Genomic DNA, 19,286 nt, shown 5'->3' with positions numbered 1-19,286 from the left:
AATAAAGACGTTCAATAATATTATTAATGTGAACGAGAAAATAACGATAACACCACAAACAGTTGTATAAAGTCCATAGCCCATAGGGCAATATGTGTTTTATAATATTGCGAAAAAATAGAATATACACACAACTGTAAGAAAAATGATAACTCTCTCGTCGCCGTGTCTGAAGATATTATTTTAACGCGACTTATTTTCCTTACGCAAAAAACACCATTCGTTGCCTATAGTCTATAGTAGTTAGTATAATATGTCTATGCAGTATGCACTATACACACTCTCACACATAATCACACATACCCGGTAGAATGAAATCACAAGAGCTAACAACTGATTACTGATGACGTCATTGTTGACGATAAGAAGTTACTATATTTTTTTTCAAAATCGGTATTTACCAACGAAAAAAAAAAAACAAAAATATTGTAAACGTACGTACGAATCCCAACAAAGCAATCTTATACAAGCAACCCTTCCAAAATCGGAGTAATGATTTTTTTAATCCATTCCAACTTGATTTTACGACTAATGTCACATCAGCGGCCCTTAAATGAGCCATTAAAAATAATACAGAATACCGGCAACATTATAATAATTGTCGAGACCTGACATAGGTAACACATGATAATATGAGCTCTAAATTACAGATATCTAACTCATTATTAATATTGTACATCATAATAAACGACACGTATACAACGATGGTTACTGGTGGTTATTAATTTTTAAGCTGACAAAACACGTAATTAATGAAAGTTGTACGCATGACTACACGAGTCAATATTTTCAGTAAAAAAATTTTGATTAATATATCTCGTTTTATTGGGAAAATAAATTTTCATTCAAATTTTTAACAAGTGAATAAATGTAATTTATCAATAAATATTATTTTGATTAAAGTTAACCAACAACAATGCTAATGTTATAAACATATTATTGACATATAATATAATATGTTATGGCAATGTCTATACCGCGGTCGCATATTGTGTACTCACACTTATGTTATAAGCGTGTCTACAAAACTATAAAATATATATTATGCTGTACAATATTTTAAAAGAACAATGTCAATGTGACAATTTTTTTTTAATGAATTACAAATGTTAACATTTTACTGTGCTGCAAAAACGAATAGAATATAACTTATTGGTAAGTAATAAAATGTCGAATTCGCCTAGACTACATTTTGTAATAATGCTGTGAAAATAATTAAAATTTTTATAATTTAATAGATAATTTTAAAAAAATACAAAATTTTGACTGACAACGATAAAAACCAAAAGATTGGACAAAATGAGATCAAACAGTGATTTAATAGTATATTATTAAAATAAAATATATTAAGTTTCGGGTTTTAAATCGGTTTACTAGCCATAATATTTAAAAATACGGAAGCCTCGAAATACGAGTAGGTATACCTAACTGTTTTTATTCTAATCCATACATTTGAATATAAATAAATACAAAAATATATAATACTCACGTAAAACAGCAATGTAAACAAAATTTTTAAGACAGAATAACAACAATCAAAAATTATAATAAATTTTATAACTAACTACATGCGCAACGTAATAATCGCGACTGATGACTGATTACTGATTAAGAGTATAAGAAATTAGTTATCTCTAGTCCCTTGGTGTGCCACCTGTAGCGCACTCTACGACGGGTTTGAAATAGCCATAACTCGGCTGTATTCGGAACTGCTCGGAAATTGTCGACTTATCGTAATTTCATAATTATTTACATTTCTTATCAGATTTTTTTATTTTATTCAAATAAAGTTAAACACTTACGCCCATCGTCTTCGTGATATGAAAATGAAAATTATGTCATTAACTTTAAATATCAAAATGTTGTTTTTAAATTTCAACATAACGTCAATAATACGCTAAAGACTAAATACGTATCTTATAAGACTAAGTACAGGTTTATTAACTAAAACAATAGAAAATTTTATCAAGGATTTGATAGCCTGAATACATATAGAACACTTTAAAATATTGACTATTGTTTATTATTTTAAAAATAAAAATGAAAATAATTTTACTACCTTACAATAAAGTAATCTTAATTTATTTAGTCAATAAAACGTTGATTTTTAAGGAAATCAGAGATTTTCTATGAAAGGATACCAACGTTCGTTCTCATTTGTGTTATATGCTTAAAAATAGTATAATTATTTTAAGATTTAATTTTAATAAATGACGGTGAAACCACTGAATTAAATGCCCATAAATTAAAATAATTTTTCTATAACTACCGTTGTTTTAGTTAATAATTCAACCTCTTTGGATAACAAAATTGAAATTATTAATATAAAATATTATGTTCCCTGACATTCTTTTATCGAATTGTTGCTTGTCTATTGGCTCATGTCGTTAATTTAAATACAGATTTTACCTATTTTTTTATGATTATTTGAATAATATTTACAATCGGTACTGCACGGCACAATTTGATATTATCATATATTCATATATTATATATATTGTTTTTAGTTGAAGGGATCGTAACTAACCATTTTCTGACAGAACCTATATTAATATTTTTATAAATTAAATACATTAAATTGGACACATTTTAATGTAATTGAATATTCAGATGACGAAGACAAAAAATTGCTAATATCAGATATCAATGAAAAATTTTTTTCAAATATAATACCTATTTTAATCAAATTTCTAAAATGTAAGAACTTCTGTTATTATACCTAACAAACATAAAAGCAGTTATTCGAATTATTGAAATTACAGTCGATTTTTTTTTTTATTATTATGAAATAACGAATCAATATCCAAGACAAAAATCTAAAAATAAAATAAAACTTTAAAGTTACACTAAACGATCAGTACCGGTCTACTTCTTGATAATTTATAATATTTTATTCTGACGAGCACTATCAGTGTTTAAACTATACAACTATAAATACTATTTTATGTACCTATTACGTGTAATGTAATAAATTATTACATTTTATTACATTTAAATTATTACTAATAATGGACTATAAAATGACGCTAAAAATTATTTCAAACTATTAATTTTAATTTAGAACTTGGTCATCTATATAATAAATTATATTGGACATTAAATGATATACTTAAAAAGGCGATTCGGTTATAATTCATAACACATCTAAGGGTCGGTTTATCAATATTTTATCCATTCACAATCCCCAGATAATCCCATTGACCCTTTGAAACACACAAATGTAATAGTTACGCAATGTTTCTAGTTATGCAATATTTTAGATATTAAGAATATACATAAACACAAATCGCGTATACTCAAGACATTTGATTGATAAATTACAGGAGGAGAAAGATATTTTATTACTATACGATCACCAAAATACCAAATCTGTTGCATAATGTATGTATTTAGATTTCTAAACACTCATGATATTATTATGATTATATTTAATCAATGAAATGAAAATTAAAAGAAAAAAAGTGAGGTATCGTCGCATCGATGCTCACGAGACATCATATAGGTACCTATTATTACCATAACATTGCAGCAATGACTATTACTGACTTTTAAATACTGACAAATTAACTGGCTATATATCTTATTTTTAGAATATGACAAGCATTGATAATTTTAATTTACTCAGCTAACTCATTTACATAACAATACAATTTATATTCGGAATATATGTTTTATACATACCTACTTATAATATTATTATACAGCTGCTCTAGAAATGAAATATTTAAATGTGTAATAAAACATACAAAATCATGACCTTTGGGCGCATTCAGTACATACATATCTCTAATAGAATTCGAAAAAAATGAATAAACGTTAACGTCTTATTAATATTAATATATTTTATGTATTACCTTGATATATAATATATGTATTATAAAAAATGCAATCAATATTTACCGCATAATAGTCCGAGTTATAATATATACCTGATAATTATAAAAACGATCCAGTCAATATATTTATAATATATGTTCAGTTTAGACGATTTGTGAAGAGCTGAATCACTTATTAGAGTATTATATTAGTTACGTTATGATACAGATTTTTGTATGTATATTGAACTTGTAACAATGTTACATATTGTAATAAAATCTGATAAATTATAAATACCGATCGTAGAGGCGATTTCAAATTACTTTTATGCTTACAAAAAATGTCATTTGTGATTTGTGACAGATGGTGCGTCACCCCAGCCCGGTGCTCGAAAAACAAGAGAAGCGATTCTTGGAATCAAAGCTAATTATATATGAAGCTCGTGGAGATAAGTTGATCATTTTAGCCGATAATAAAAAAATATGCTCTCAAAACTGAAGTCGGACTCGGAAGACGCCATCCAACAAATAGTGTCGTGTAATGTTTTAAATAATTAATATAGGTACGTACATATAACGAAACGTTAAAATATCATGGTACTACGTGTATTAAATCATCATTATAAACCATAATGGTCCTAACGGTTGAGATTACCAAGGTATGTATTATTTACATTGTACGCCATCAGATATGAACTTACTGACGAGTGAGTAACCATGAAATCAGTCAGACTTTATTGTATATACAGGTTACTCGAAAATCAAACGTTTCCACCATTGCGTTCATCACACTGTACGTACTACGCATGTGAGTCTCAACATTTTTAATTCAACGAAACATTTGTTGCTTTTTTTATGGACCTAACATATCAGTCATAAATTCCTCAAGTAGACGCAGTACCATACAAAGTCAATACTGTTACTTAAAGTTTATTTATTATGCGTATACTAAACAGTGCGTAAAATGCTATTGCTATATAATAATAAAATAATGCATAGGTACCTACTGAAAAACTTTCTAGTTAAACTCGTAATACAAAATTCAAACGTGTTTAAAAAAAATCTAAAAAAAGTTTATTTTAGGTAGTGTCTAAAATAAAATATTAACTATATATATAATATACACAAATGGTAATTAATTTGCCTATAGTAAAGGAGGAGTTAAATATAATATTATAGCGAAAACTTGAAAATATCAAATTGATTTAATAAACATTTATTTTAACTTGCGTTTTCATCAAACAGATATTGAATACAAATTCTAATATTGTAAAACTCTAAAAATAACAGTGTTAAATTAAAGTAGTTGGTAAAAAATGTATAAAAATTTTATAAAAAATCATAAAAGATTCAAACATTGATTTTCCTATTTTTAGTTTAATGCGAAAATCTTATTTTGAATGATACTTACAAGTTTTATTAAAACCATGATTATATGAAGATATAATATATATAATATACTATAAGAATGAAATTGAAACAATTGTAATTTAAAAAAGCCGGTTTGTGGATGTTGTTTCACAGTAAGTTAAAAATGAGCCATTGTGATGGATAGTATTAAATTTGAATTCAATGATATAAATGTATACGAAAAAAGATTCTGAGCGAAAATGGTTTGTCAGTTTAGAATACTTAAACTAAATAATTTTTAAATTAATAAATTTTGTCAAAATATAAATTAAGTTTTTTTTGTGTTTTCTAACTGCTATTTCCTCAACTTATGGGTAACCTTATTGTATTGATATTCAAACTTTTTGATCTAACGAATACAATTTAATTGGCATTTATAGAATAAAAACTAAAAAAAAAATTGAGAACGTCTATAAATAACTAAAAACGAGTTGAAATATTTTTAAAATATTATCTAGAATAGGAATTGATGAAGTTAACATATGATGTAAATCTACAAATGCTCGTTTTTGAATAATAACAAAATAAGAATATCGGTACTAGAGAAATTGAGGGAATATTCACGGTTCTAAAAATTTGAAATTCAAACGCTCATAAAATTTAAATTGACTTTCCGGTAGACATTTTTTTATTTGAAAAAAGTAGACAAACTTATAAAAAATATCTTGCATTGAATTTTTAAATCTTAGATTTAAATAAATAAATTTCTATGAATTTCTAACTATTCAAAATTTTAAACTTTGACCTTTACAATACACTAACTATATAAATTCACTTTCCCACCAGAAAATCTATTGAAGGTAGTACTATAAATTTAAAATCGCATTATTTCGACTACTTGCCTTTTACATAGACACAAAAAATAAATAAAAACACACATCGTTGTAAAATCAATATGTATACATTCATTGCTCCGCTCAGGATTTAAAAAATCAAACTTTTGTTTTTTCCTTTATTAAATCGAATATTAAAATAAAGCTTTTTCATTAAAATCTTCACTATTCCAACTAATTATAGTAGAAACTTTTGCTGGCCGCTCTTACATAAATAGAAATATTTGTTAATAACAATAAAACATAAATTAATCATATTTCTATCAATTTTATTGATACTTATAAGTTAACAAATATCGAGATGAAAATTGAAATCAGTTATAAGTGATATTAATATTTTATCCTACAATTTAATCCGTTTTCCATATAATTTTTATGGTAGATATTGAGATGTGTCAGCAGAACTCTAGAAGCATGATAATAATATGAACGTTGACCATTGAAATAATCGATATAAGTCATATCGATTATGATGATCGATTCATGATTAGTTTTTTTAGGATTTAAAAAATTCTAAATACATTAACATATGTTATAGTTTCAACTATTGTATGTATTTGTAAATGGTTCAACGCTGTTTTATAATAAAATAAACTTACATAGAATTTATCATCCGTTAGCTGGTACACAGTTCATAATATTTTATTACCTTAAGTTATCAGATGAAAGTCTGAGAGAGAATGTTGAATGTGGTGGTTTTGACGATGTAACCTTATTTTATATTTTTGATTTCAAAATAGAAAATTAAATAAATGGAGCATTATTCGTATTTGTTATACCTACACGAGTGCTAATAGTTGATGAATTAAATAAATTAAAAAATAAAAATAATATAATAAAAATGAGGCCATATCGGCATCACAATGATGCATATTCAGCAATAAAATAAACTATATATTAAATATTTTTGAAAAATAATTCAAAACAATGGAATGACAATTATAAATAATGTATTGATGTAGATATCTAAATATATATATATATATCAATTTCATCAATGAAAATCTTATCTTTTCTCTTTAAATGATAATAATTATAATAGTAAAAAAAAAATGAGATTGTGAAACAAATGAAAGATTTATCAGTACATGAAAACTAGGTATGTGTAAGATATTAATATTTTATATAATTTTTTTAAACGAGAGATGAGATAAAAATTTGCAATTAATTATTGATAACTGTTACTACTTATAAAATCCACATGGTGCATATCACAACGGTCGTAGTCATTACAGAGATCTAGAATTGTGGTGGTAGTTACTACCAATCAAAAAATTACATAATACATATAAAACATAAGAGCAAACATTTATTTGATTTTTACTTGTTCTGTTATAATAAATAATATACTAAAATATCATTAAAATTAAAATTTTTAAGGAACTAATTTTTATATATATGTGTTTTAAATATTGTTGTATTCTCTAAAACGTTTCCATTCCCACAACCCTTCGAAAATTATCAAAATTTTTTAAATCCCGAATTTTTTCCCAAAGTGTCAATCATAAAATTTCTGGCTCAAAAACTTAACGGGCCTTTTTAGATGTACACATTAATCGGATATTTAAAACGGGATTCCACGGGTTCAAAAAACTGTTCACATACCATAATTACAGTAATTATACCGTATTTAGTGAAAAATAAATATTAAATGCTAAAAGAGTTTTATCAGCATAAATTAAAAAATGGAAATGAAAATAAAATTTAAAATTAAAATAGTTAACTATTAAAATAGTTAAGTGTACCTATGGTTTATGAGAATATCGTAAGCAAGGAAAATGTGGAAGCCCCTGATTAACACACAGTCATGCATATATTTTGTCTATGCAGGAACTCCGTATAACATATAATGTTTCTATCACGCGAAAGATAAAATATGTAATAATTGTCAAGAACATAAATGTTGAAAGTTAAACGTTAATGTGATAATTGTGTGATATCAGTTATCTAGTAGACTAGATTCTAACTGAAAATATTTATAAATGAACGCTAAAGTAAAAAGTGTAATAAGTGTTGCCGCATTGACGCCGTTCAACGATAACAAATTCTATCAGCAAAATATATTAGTTCAGTACCTTCACAACCACAACAAAAATGACATCATATAAACTATTGAAAAAGTAGAAAAATTTTAATACATAAAATATCCTCGAAAATTAATGTACATAGGTAGGTATACGATTGATTTTGTTTCCTAATTAACAAGATTATTTATTTTATTTCAATTTATTTTCCAATGCTATCTTTTAATTATTAGTTACATTTTTTTTTAAATTCAATGTTAAATTAATAGGTCAGTTTATTTAAAAATAAAACAAGGAAATACAATACTTTAATAGGTAATCATCAGGCTTCTAGAAAAAAATGTCCTGTTTTTGACTATCTATAAAAGTATGTGGCTATCCAATTTAGGCCTACTGAAACGTCTTAAACAAGTAAAACTCGTTTCGTATAATATTATACCATTGATTATACGCTATCTAAACATTGTGTACGCACTGTCACTGGCTGTAACGACTTACCGATATTAAACTAGAAGAATTCGTTAAAGTTTTTTTTTTTTTATATACATAACATAAAAGGATACAGTTAACCAGATCTGTAATTGAGTTAAAAGTTTGGTCTTGGGGTGCATTGTAAAATTTGGAGAAGTCTTTCCGTAGGTCATGAAATACGTTGTAGTATTCGGGCAGTTCGATATCTTTAATGGATGATTCCCGGTGCAAACACTGACGGATTGGAAGCTGTCCATCTGTTACTATTCGAAACATAGGTGTTTGAGGTTCGATATTCAGTGACTTAACGTAGGTGTCGAACTAGAAAAATAAAATAAACATATAGTTAGAAAAAAATAATCAAACAATTTGGGATTGGTGCGTGTATTAATATTTTGATAGAAAATAAGTATTATGCATATTTTAAAATTCTAAATTGTGACTATTATAATATTTATAAATAAATCCAATAATAATATAATATACAATATTTGTGAAGAAAATATTTTTATAACATACTTAATATTAATGATAACTTAATTTTGTATTTATTGTTACTAACTGCAGCTTGTACAGGCTTATTTGATAGAAAAAATATGTTAGGTAACATAATGACAATAGTCCAAGTACTGAACATTATATGTATATGACATTCACTCATGTGCTTGTAGTTAAATGTAATCCTATGTATTCATATGACTTCAATAGATTCAATATAAATTATAAATCTAATATTAAAGCACACGTTTTTAAAAAGATAAGACTGTAATAACTAGAGAAAGCGGTCAGTTTTTTATTGACGTTTATAGAAAAGAACTATATTATAAAAATATTGAAAATGTAAAATATCTATGGTAAATATCTCAAAAAGAGACAAAATATTTAGAAAATGTTATCAAAAGTAGAAAATACTATTATGAACATTTTATGAAACTGTTAAGTATCTGCGATTATTAATTTTTAGGTAACACCAAAAAACAAAATCAATTAGGTTGAATTTGGCCGGTTTTGTGTAAAAATTGTAGATTTCCTGATCTTTTTTTTTTGTTATCCTCGAGTATTTTTATCAAGTACTGGATATTTTTGCTTTTGACCCCCTCCCCTACACTATCAAAGTACCAATTAAATCAAACTTTCTACCCCAAAATTTAAAATCGAACAATTTTTAACGCCGCAGAAGGAGTCAGAAAAAAACATGCACTTTATTATAAAACCAATAGGTAGTTATCTATTTATGCACCGTCTTGGCGTCTTGGCCTTAATACGTTATCTGACAGAATAAGGCTTGAAGTTAATTTAACTTTTTTGGGACGTCTTATTGATAATTCTCCTTAACTATTAACACAAGTTACAAATTAACTTTAAAGTTTAACTTATTAATGCTTGCCACGTTTACTGGTTTTCACTACCTGCAATATGCAACACCAATATTATTTAAAACATCAAACATCACTTATTAGAATATTGACGACTATACCAAATAAAGGTCCATCAATTCTATAAGCTTAATTATTTTTACGTATTAACGTTCGTATTATATTTAGTATATATTCATTGTCTATTGCAATGTACATTTTTGTAAAACTCGTGTTGCAATAAAAAATTAAATATCACATTTTTGTCACTCCACACAAAATCTAAAATAGATAGTTGAATTTCATGTTATACCTATCAGCATTTTAATTAATACGATTAAATACAAACTATAAACAATAAAATAAAGTAATAATTAATACTTTATGTCACATATATCTTTGTAATACAATTCAGTATAAATTAAAACTATACTAAATTGTAGAATGTATTCAATTTTTTAAAATTATTTATCCTATTAAATAACGGATCATGTAATATACCATTATTATATTGTAATATTATTTAGTAACGCGTACATTGTCAATTTAAAAATAAAGTTACATACAAAATTCACAATAAATACTAATTAATGATGAAATCTTGACTTTAAAAACATATAGTATCATTTTAATATACGTAATATACAGTTAACATTAATAAATATTTTGCATTTAATTAAACAAATTCATATAAAATATGGATGAATTCTATTTTTTAAAACGGTCGAAACAAAGTCGCCAGATTTTTTATTTTACACAAGTAAAAATAATTTCACTCACCTATAAACGGTAAAAATGATAGTTGCCAACAGAATATTTAATTTTTTGGTCAAAATTATTACCTTCACTCAAAAAAACCAGCACCCCATTCAAAAACCCCCAACATACAATTCTAAGTATGACTATGCTAGAAACACAATTTTCGACTTGACATTATTAACTTGTTTTGATTTTATTCAAACATAATTTATTCCATTTTACTTTTATAAATGTGGTATAGCAATCGTAATAAACGTTTTTATTCAGAATTTTCAGATTAATGTACAAATATAATACATATATTTGAGATTTGAAATTTGAAATTTAAGAGTTTTTTGTTGTCCTGTATTGGTTGCATTTTTAAAACGGATAAAATATTTGCTTTTTCCCGTTGTCGTTAATACAAAATGTGACTCGGTGAAATGTCGTATAACATTAGTACGGTAATATTTATTCTCTTTATTATGTATAAAAATAATTCTGTCCACACAATAATCTCTTTGTCAAATCTTCGCACTTAGATTAACCCGAATAAAAAAGTAAATGCTCAATTATAGATGGCTATCATATATTGCACAAACAATAGATGAATGATTAATAAAATCCACCAAACTTCACGAAATCTAATAAAAAAAATGTGAGTATTTTTTTATGAGTTTTTCTGACAGTTTGAAGTTTATTATCATAAAAACACACAAACTATCGCACAATTTCTTAATAGCAAAAAAACATATTATGGATTTTAAATCTATATTAAAATAATGATATTTTTTAAATATTCCACGTCCTCTTACACTTTATTCAAAAGTTAAAACGTTAGATCAGTATTTTTAAGCTGTATTAATAATGTTTTTTTTATTGATTAATATATTTTTTGATATTTAATACCTGCAATAAGAATCAAATTTATTATTAACTATTATTTAGGTTGTAGGTATCTACATACTTTTTAAATCAATTATTTTCCACTCTGGGGATTTATTTTTCTAATAAGGGAAAATCATAGTCTCAAAATTCATAAAATATGCATCACATGCCCATTTTAAACAACCCAAAAATAAAATACCTCGATGAAAAATTCAAGAAAATCAATTAATACGATAATTCGATATATATATATATATATATTGTCTAAATAAGGACGAGCTGGACAATGTTTATGTCACTTAGTCGTACATGTGGGAAACGTTTGAGAGCAAGCGTGATGACGCGGGATTTTCAAAAACTAAGAGTAGGTTTCATTTTACGGTTTCCAGATGATTTTGATCGGACGAATGAATATGCAACGTTGTCGATTGCGATCACTGATCTGCAGACAGCAGACGGTAAATCAAAACGTGGAAAAATTATCCAAGTGAAAAAATATATAGATAACTGGTCCACACAATAATACAGTATATATATTTATATATAATAATAATAGCAACGACAACAACAAGACAAGCTGAGTAGGAATCAATGGGCTCTGACGTTTTTGCGCAGTCTATCTCACAATCGTTAATACAACTATATAATACTCCTCTTTTCAATGGCACAGACCGGCCATTGAACCCCACTGCACAGCAGTATTATATATTATTATTAGTAATAGTAGCAGTGGTAGTATATTATATATTATACGTCTGTTATAAAAAAGGCTGGTGCAAGCGGAGAAAGAAAACCACCTCGCCCACCAATCCGCCATCTACGCGTAATACGCGTATATTAACTATTGTCGACTGTTGAAATATTATAACGACAGTAATGCGATTTATGAGTAATATTTTAGTTGGCTCCTTATTATTGTCTTCTTTAGTCCAAAAGAAAAATACTACGTGTGTGTGTGTGTGTGTGTGTGTGTTGTATTATCAATGCTAGCAACTCGCCGTATATAAAGAGAATGGTTCTTTATTAATATATCGGCAAAAATTGATTATTATGCACCTTGACCGGTTTTATATTGAGATTTGTTATCAATTTATAAAGAATTAAAGAATACACTTTTTTCTACTTAAGACTTATTTTTATTACTAAAAACTAAAATAAAATATACTTATCAAAATTAAAGCACATATATATGCACTGCATTATTATTGACCATAATAATATTTAACAATATACAACAATCATAAAATATACAAGTTTTAAATAATTATGAATGCAGCACATGTTAAATAACTTTTTCGATTTTCAAAGTTCTAAACGATGACGTACTACCGTCCATTTATGGGCCGGTTGCAGCCATTTGAACAGACATCCAAATACATGCGTACACGTACCTATAATATGTCCACCAAAATGCGGTCTTACGTGACCTGTCATCTCCTCATCGGTATAGAGCCGAAATCAAGGACTGAAAAGCGAAAGGTAAACCAATCCCGGACAATACACGATATCGAGCGTATATATATATATAGTGGCCACTATATTATATATTATACATATTACATACTTCATGATACTGTTTTGTTATTATTATAAAAAAAAACTATATTTCTAGATCGAGGACACGTTGCACTTGAATAAGTACTCAAAGTGATTCACTGCGGCACTGCATACAATTTGACACGTTTTAATGTAATTTGTTTTTTGCCTATAGGCTATACTCAAGCATTTAATAATTATAACTATTTTTATATTTTTAATAATGATCTAAATCATCAACAGGTTGTTTTTTTTTTAAATTACGAATATCAACAATCAGTCTAATGTTTGAATATTGTAATTTTAAATTGTACGGTTTTAATCACGAAAGTATATAGTTCGCAGTACACTTTTAAGTAACAGAAAACGCAAATTTAATGTATTATTTGAATATATACGTACCTATAATTATACGAGAATGACAAAATAGAATTTTTACAAAACTAAATCATAGGTACAAATTGCAATAATATATGAAAACTAAAATATACAGATACCTGAGATACCGCTCAGTTTTTACTCAATATTAAATAAATATATGTTTGACTGTCAAGGATAGCAAGGTTCAGGTTTCTATATCAATACACAATTAGGTATCATAATTTATTTACACATTTCACTTCATTTTCGTTAAAGGAGGGTCACAGAAGTATGCATTTCTTTTTGAAAATCGTATTTTCAATATCTAGTTATTAAAATCGTATATTTAAAGCTCATAATTTAAAGTGTATGCACCATTATGAAATTATGAGTTTATACAAACGTATGAACCAGACCGAGGACCAAGGATGTTACAAGTTATAACATATATAATATAAATAGTCCAAAAACTGCGTTGGCCCAACCGAATTACGAATTCACATCGACACAATAGCTAGTGGAGAGGCCGTAAATTGGTACAATGACCTTCCGGTTAGGTGCCAGCAGAAAGTGTTTAAAAATTTGTACGAAGACATTTACGAAGAAAATGATTTCTTTTATGCCGAACAATTTAAAACTTAATTGAACGAAGCATATTAAACCACCCCAACAACATTCGAAAAGCGCTTGGAGTGACCAACACTGATGTAATATTCAATTTTTTCCATGCCACTGATCTATCCAATCTATTATAAACTATTATTGTAAATATTTTCTATGCATATAACCATGTAAAAATACGTCCAAGCTATCAAACATAATTTGTACAATGTGAAACTTTTATAAGCTAATGACCTCTGCTGTCGAAGTTTTTATTACTCTTAATTTAAAAAAAAAAATTAAGATAATAGGTACACGTACTATATAGGTAGGTAGTATTTTATACTATATTGATAGTTTCTAGGAATTTTTTTTTTAATTTGTCACAGTGCAAATGCATAAATCAAACATAATAATATTTGGACAACCATTGATAAATTTTCAATTATCCGATAATTTAATAAAATTGATCGATGCATTACGTATTGAAATTATGTATTAATCATAAACTGTTTATAGTGTTTGAACACGACACGGAATAATATATAGGAATTAATTTCGAAAAAAAGCATTTAAGATTATACAGAACATAATATATGATATGCAATACGCAAAACTAATGACATGCATAAAAGAACAATAAAACACTATAGGTACTAGGATTTGCGTTTAAGTCTCCCGGGGTCAATAAGTTAAATTTTGTCGCTACATACAGAATACATTATTTGAATTTGATACAATATTCTAACCTAACCTAAGTCGAGTTCAATTATATACCACAGTACACCGTAATAAGTAGACGATACTAATAAGTAATTGTAACATACAAAGGCTAAATTATTTCCGGTCAAATTACCAAAATATAAGACGGATATATTATATTATACACTATTACACAACATATGACGTATTTCGACGGATGTACCAAACGAGAAAACCGACGTTATAAATATTTTCTTACACAGCTCACGTTTTTTTTGAATAGGATACATTTTTTTTTTTTTTTTATTAGTATTTCGAAGCCTCGAAGGTACAATTTACGTATATGTGCGTTGGTCCTTAGTTCTATTTCGTACAATCTAAAATACACATAGGCCTACCTTTCACTGTACCTATGAATATAATGTATGTTGCTGTCATGACTCGTGAAGTCTTATGATGAAAAAAAAACCGCGAAAGGTTTTGGCGTCATTTCACTTATACGTCACACATAAATACATCGCAGATATTGTATAATATGTATATGAATATACGTATACATATGTTATACACTAATATGTATTATACAACCCTCTAACTACCTACAACACATATGAAATAGGGAAGGTTGAATCGTTGTTCCGTAACGGTTCCCACATTAAAATTTCAATATGCAAATCGTTCAGGGATTTAAAAAATCGGAGTTCTCTTCTTTAAAAAATCCTTAATGTATTATAATTACAGGCTGCAGGAAGTTCAAACAGGTGTTCGAGCTGAACACCAACAGTTCTAAAAAAATGTATAATTTACTTTTTTTTATGGAACTAACCATCTTATTGTTATTAACAAAAATGAACATATAGTTTATAAATTCATTAGGAATTTTTGCTAGGTAATTAATTATCATTCTTTTTTTTAAAAATTTTTATGTCCAAAATGTTATTATAAGATTAATAATTTTATCATTTATTTGAACATATATAATATTTACAATTTGATAAAAAATGTGTTCTATAATAGTTAGAGTGACAATATTATTGGATTAAATAATAAAATAATAGAAAATATTGTAGTTATGAAAAAGTATTAGCTACATGTACCCATCGTCATCATAAGGATTATCAGTGTTATACAAAAGGATGATCTGGGTGTTGTGCTTGTAAATGTATAGCCAGGTGTAATACATTTTTATAATTTTCGTGATATATTAAATTAAAATGGAATTTGACATAATGTATATAATATATGCCTCGAAATATAATAGTTTTTTTAAAATCATCTGTGACCGGTATAACTCATTGACCAAGGATTGTCCATCTATTCTCCCCACAATGTACAGCAAATAATATAATATTTAGCCTATTGCAAAAGCGATGAATGTCTATTTTTTTTAAGTATTGAGTAAGACATAATGTTAATTTAAAATCAAAACACAAACATGCGAACATATTTAATTTAAAGTTCAAGATTTTTATTTAGTTGATATACCTGTTTATTTATGAATTTACGTAAACCTATAATTGTCAACTGTTAATCTAATTTTTTTTTAACTTTAAACAAGACAAGAATTTTACAGAGACAGGTTTGATCGTGAAATGGCTTAACTTGTGTGGATAACAAGACTCATTTTTAATTATTTGTATAACAACATACAATGTGCAATAGGTGTTATGTAAAACTATTATGTAAAAGAGGACAATATTACATTAGGTTATGATCTACCTATCTTAAATGTCCTTTCTTGGTTTTAAATGTGTGGAAATCCTACTGTTTGTTCTATATTTTTGGCGATATTACCCATGAAATCTAAACCAGTTAAACAATTCGAAACTATCATATAATAGTAACAATACTGCAACATAACAATACTAACTGCCATAAAGGCATTATATTATTCTTTTGAAATGCCTAGGATGCTTGACAAAATTGGCATAGACGATATTAGTATTAAAAATATTTGGTTCAGTACATAGTAATGTTATATATAATGATATAAAACAAGGGGGTACTTAAAAAAATAGAAAACATAAATAATTCTATGGAAAATTATTTAATTATAAGCTTTGGAATTTTTTTGACAAAAACATATTTTTATGCTGTATACAAGTTTTGTTATTGTTTTTGATAGATTTATAGCAAGGTTTTCGTTGTCATGATTATTCATTAAGAAATACATATTTAAGACTCTTAGATTTTCTTCATAAATGAAAGATATCAGGTAGTATGTTATGGTTTTTAATGTATATTTTAGATCTACATTTAATCTAAAATAATAAAATATATGTTTAACATACAATGAGACGCTAAACATTATTGGTACCCTGGAACAATCACACTTGGTGCTCCTAATCAACAAGACATTTGGCATCATTTACATATAGGAAAACTAAAGTTTTACATTTAAACCTCCACTGAAACCGCTCACTATCTGCTGCTTGTAAAAACTATACTTAATGTTGGAAAATCGAAACACTACGTTATTCATATCATAATTTGATACTATAAATAAACAATGAGTATTATTAAATTTAAATCATATAACACATTTTTAACTAAACAAAATATGATTTATACATTTTTTTAAACACCTTTTCATTTTTAATACCTATAATAATTTTAGCTATATATATATAATGAAAGTTGATGCATGTTAATAGTGCATAGAAATATTTTATTATTATACACTCCTATTAAAAAAGTATTTAGTAATAAATACTAATAATAATGATCTTCAAGTTATAAATCTTAAACAAACGTTCATTTTTTTATAGCTATAAGTTTTAAAGATTCAATAAACTAGATTTATCCAATTTCCTTACAAATTTATCTTTAATACATAATAATTTATAGAGCTGATAATTTTTCGCTGGCTAATGATGACCGTAAATGGTTGTAAACTCTTTTAACACATAAACAGACCTTTTTTCTACATTATAATTTGAAATTTTTGCATTAAATTATTAAGAATGGCATATAAAATAAATATAATATTACTAAGGCAATTCAACATTGGGGAAGGTTGTCCTTTAGCGCGCGTTATTGAGGTATTTTCATAGGTACCAATAATAAAATATTTTTCAATCAACTGATTTTCTCACCAAATTCTAGTAAAAATTTAAAATCTTCTAAATAAATTAAGTTTTCATTAGCTCGAAGCTTTAATTCATTTATATGCAAATCAATTGATGATTGAAACACATAGAATAATCAGTCAAGGCGTATTTTTAAACAAGATAAGGTTTAGGAATCGAATTTTGATCGATAATAAACAATAACTTGGACTTAAATACCTTAACTATTTTGGAGTATACCACATGATCTACATTCTTCAGTAATTAATAATAACATTTATAACGGAAACCAATAAACGTCTGCATACAGCGTATTTTCGTAGGGACCAATATTGACTTATTAAATCCAAATTTGTATTTTATAAATTATATCACTTTTGTTTTAATAAGTTGAAAAATAACACTACATTAAGAGGATAAATGTTTCGTTCTTAATCTTCAATTTACCATTATTACCTACTCGATATTTCTGTAAATTATGTTTTAAGAATGACTAGGTACTGCTAGTGATTTTTTTTATTGTATCGTTATAACGGAACTTGGACCGTAAACAATACTAATACTTTATACTATATAATATACATAATGTATAAAACATTTCGAATCGGAGTCCTCGACCGACAACTGGAACAAAATCGTTAAACTGTACTTGCCGCTTTTATTAGGGCACTTTGTGCACTGGCTTCTTTGCCAACCTACTCGTGACTCGTCATTATACCACCAAGGAGCAGGAGTAAATAAATAAATAAATTTGATAATTTTTCCTGAAAACCTAAACATTTTGATCAACCGAAACCGTTGTGACGAATGGTGCAGATGATAATGATGATGACGACGGCCAATAGGAGTGCACTATATACAATATAACAATAGGGTATTTTTATACATTATAATAAATATAACAACATAATAACAATAAATAAATTATATACAGAACAAATGGAATCGAAATGAAAATTATACCACTAAAAAATTTACGTAAAGTATCTAGCTGTATCCTCGACGATGAGAGTAGGTTAGATTAGGTTTATTTATAAAATGGTAGGGATGGGGCACTAAGTATAGTGAGTTTCCTCGTTTTAAGAGAACGCTACACCTACATGTGTTGTCTCCGTCTTATAAGTGCGTAACAGCAAATTTTACGCTTAGCAGAACACGCTTAGCTACTCCGTCAATTTAAAATTTAGAGTGAGCTGACCTCTATATAAAATAAAGGTAACATTGTTATGGAGGGCTTATCGTAGGCTTTTTATTATATTTTAATTTTAAAGCGAGTTATATGAGTATTCTAAAATATATAAACAATTTACAATTTTAAAATAGGTACTCATAATTCGCTTTAAAATTAAAATATAATAAAAAGCCTATGAGAAGCCCTCCATAACAATGTTACCTTTAACTTATATAAGAGGTCAACTCACTCTAAATTTTAATCAAACGGAGCTACACGTGATTTGCAGTTAAATTTGCTGTTACGCACTTGTAA

The 19,286-nt window shown here is 26.7% G+C and overlaps 1 protein-coding gene across 1 annotated transcript in view; it reads right to left on the bottom strand.

Moving 5' to 3' along the window:
- Nucleotides 1-19,286, bottom strand: part of fus (epithelial splicing regulatory protein fusilli) — a 71,716-nt gene that overhangs the window by 15,819 nt on the left and 36,611 nt on the right. Inside the window, exon 4 of the mRNA XM_089223943.1 lies at nt 8,646-8,874. Within this exon, the coding sequence (XP_089080069.1) occupies nt 8,646-8,874 (229 nt within the window). The remainder of the gene's footprint in view (nt 1-8,645; nt 8,875-19,286) is intronic.

The sequence above is a fragment of the Diuraphis noxia genome, unplaced genomic scaffold (genome assembly GCF_037042655.1).
Source record: "Diuraphis noxia isolate RWA-SAM2 unplaced genomic scaffold, SU_Dnox_SAM2 contig0003, whole genome shotgun sequence".
Taxonomy (NCBI): Eukaryota; Metazoa; Arthropoda; class Insecta; order Hemiptera; family Aphididae; genus Diuraphis; species Diuraphis noxia.
This window is presented reverse-complemented; position numbering and strand designations above follow the sequence as displayed.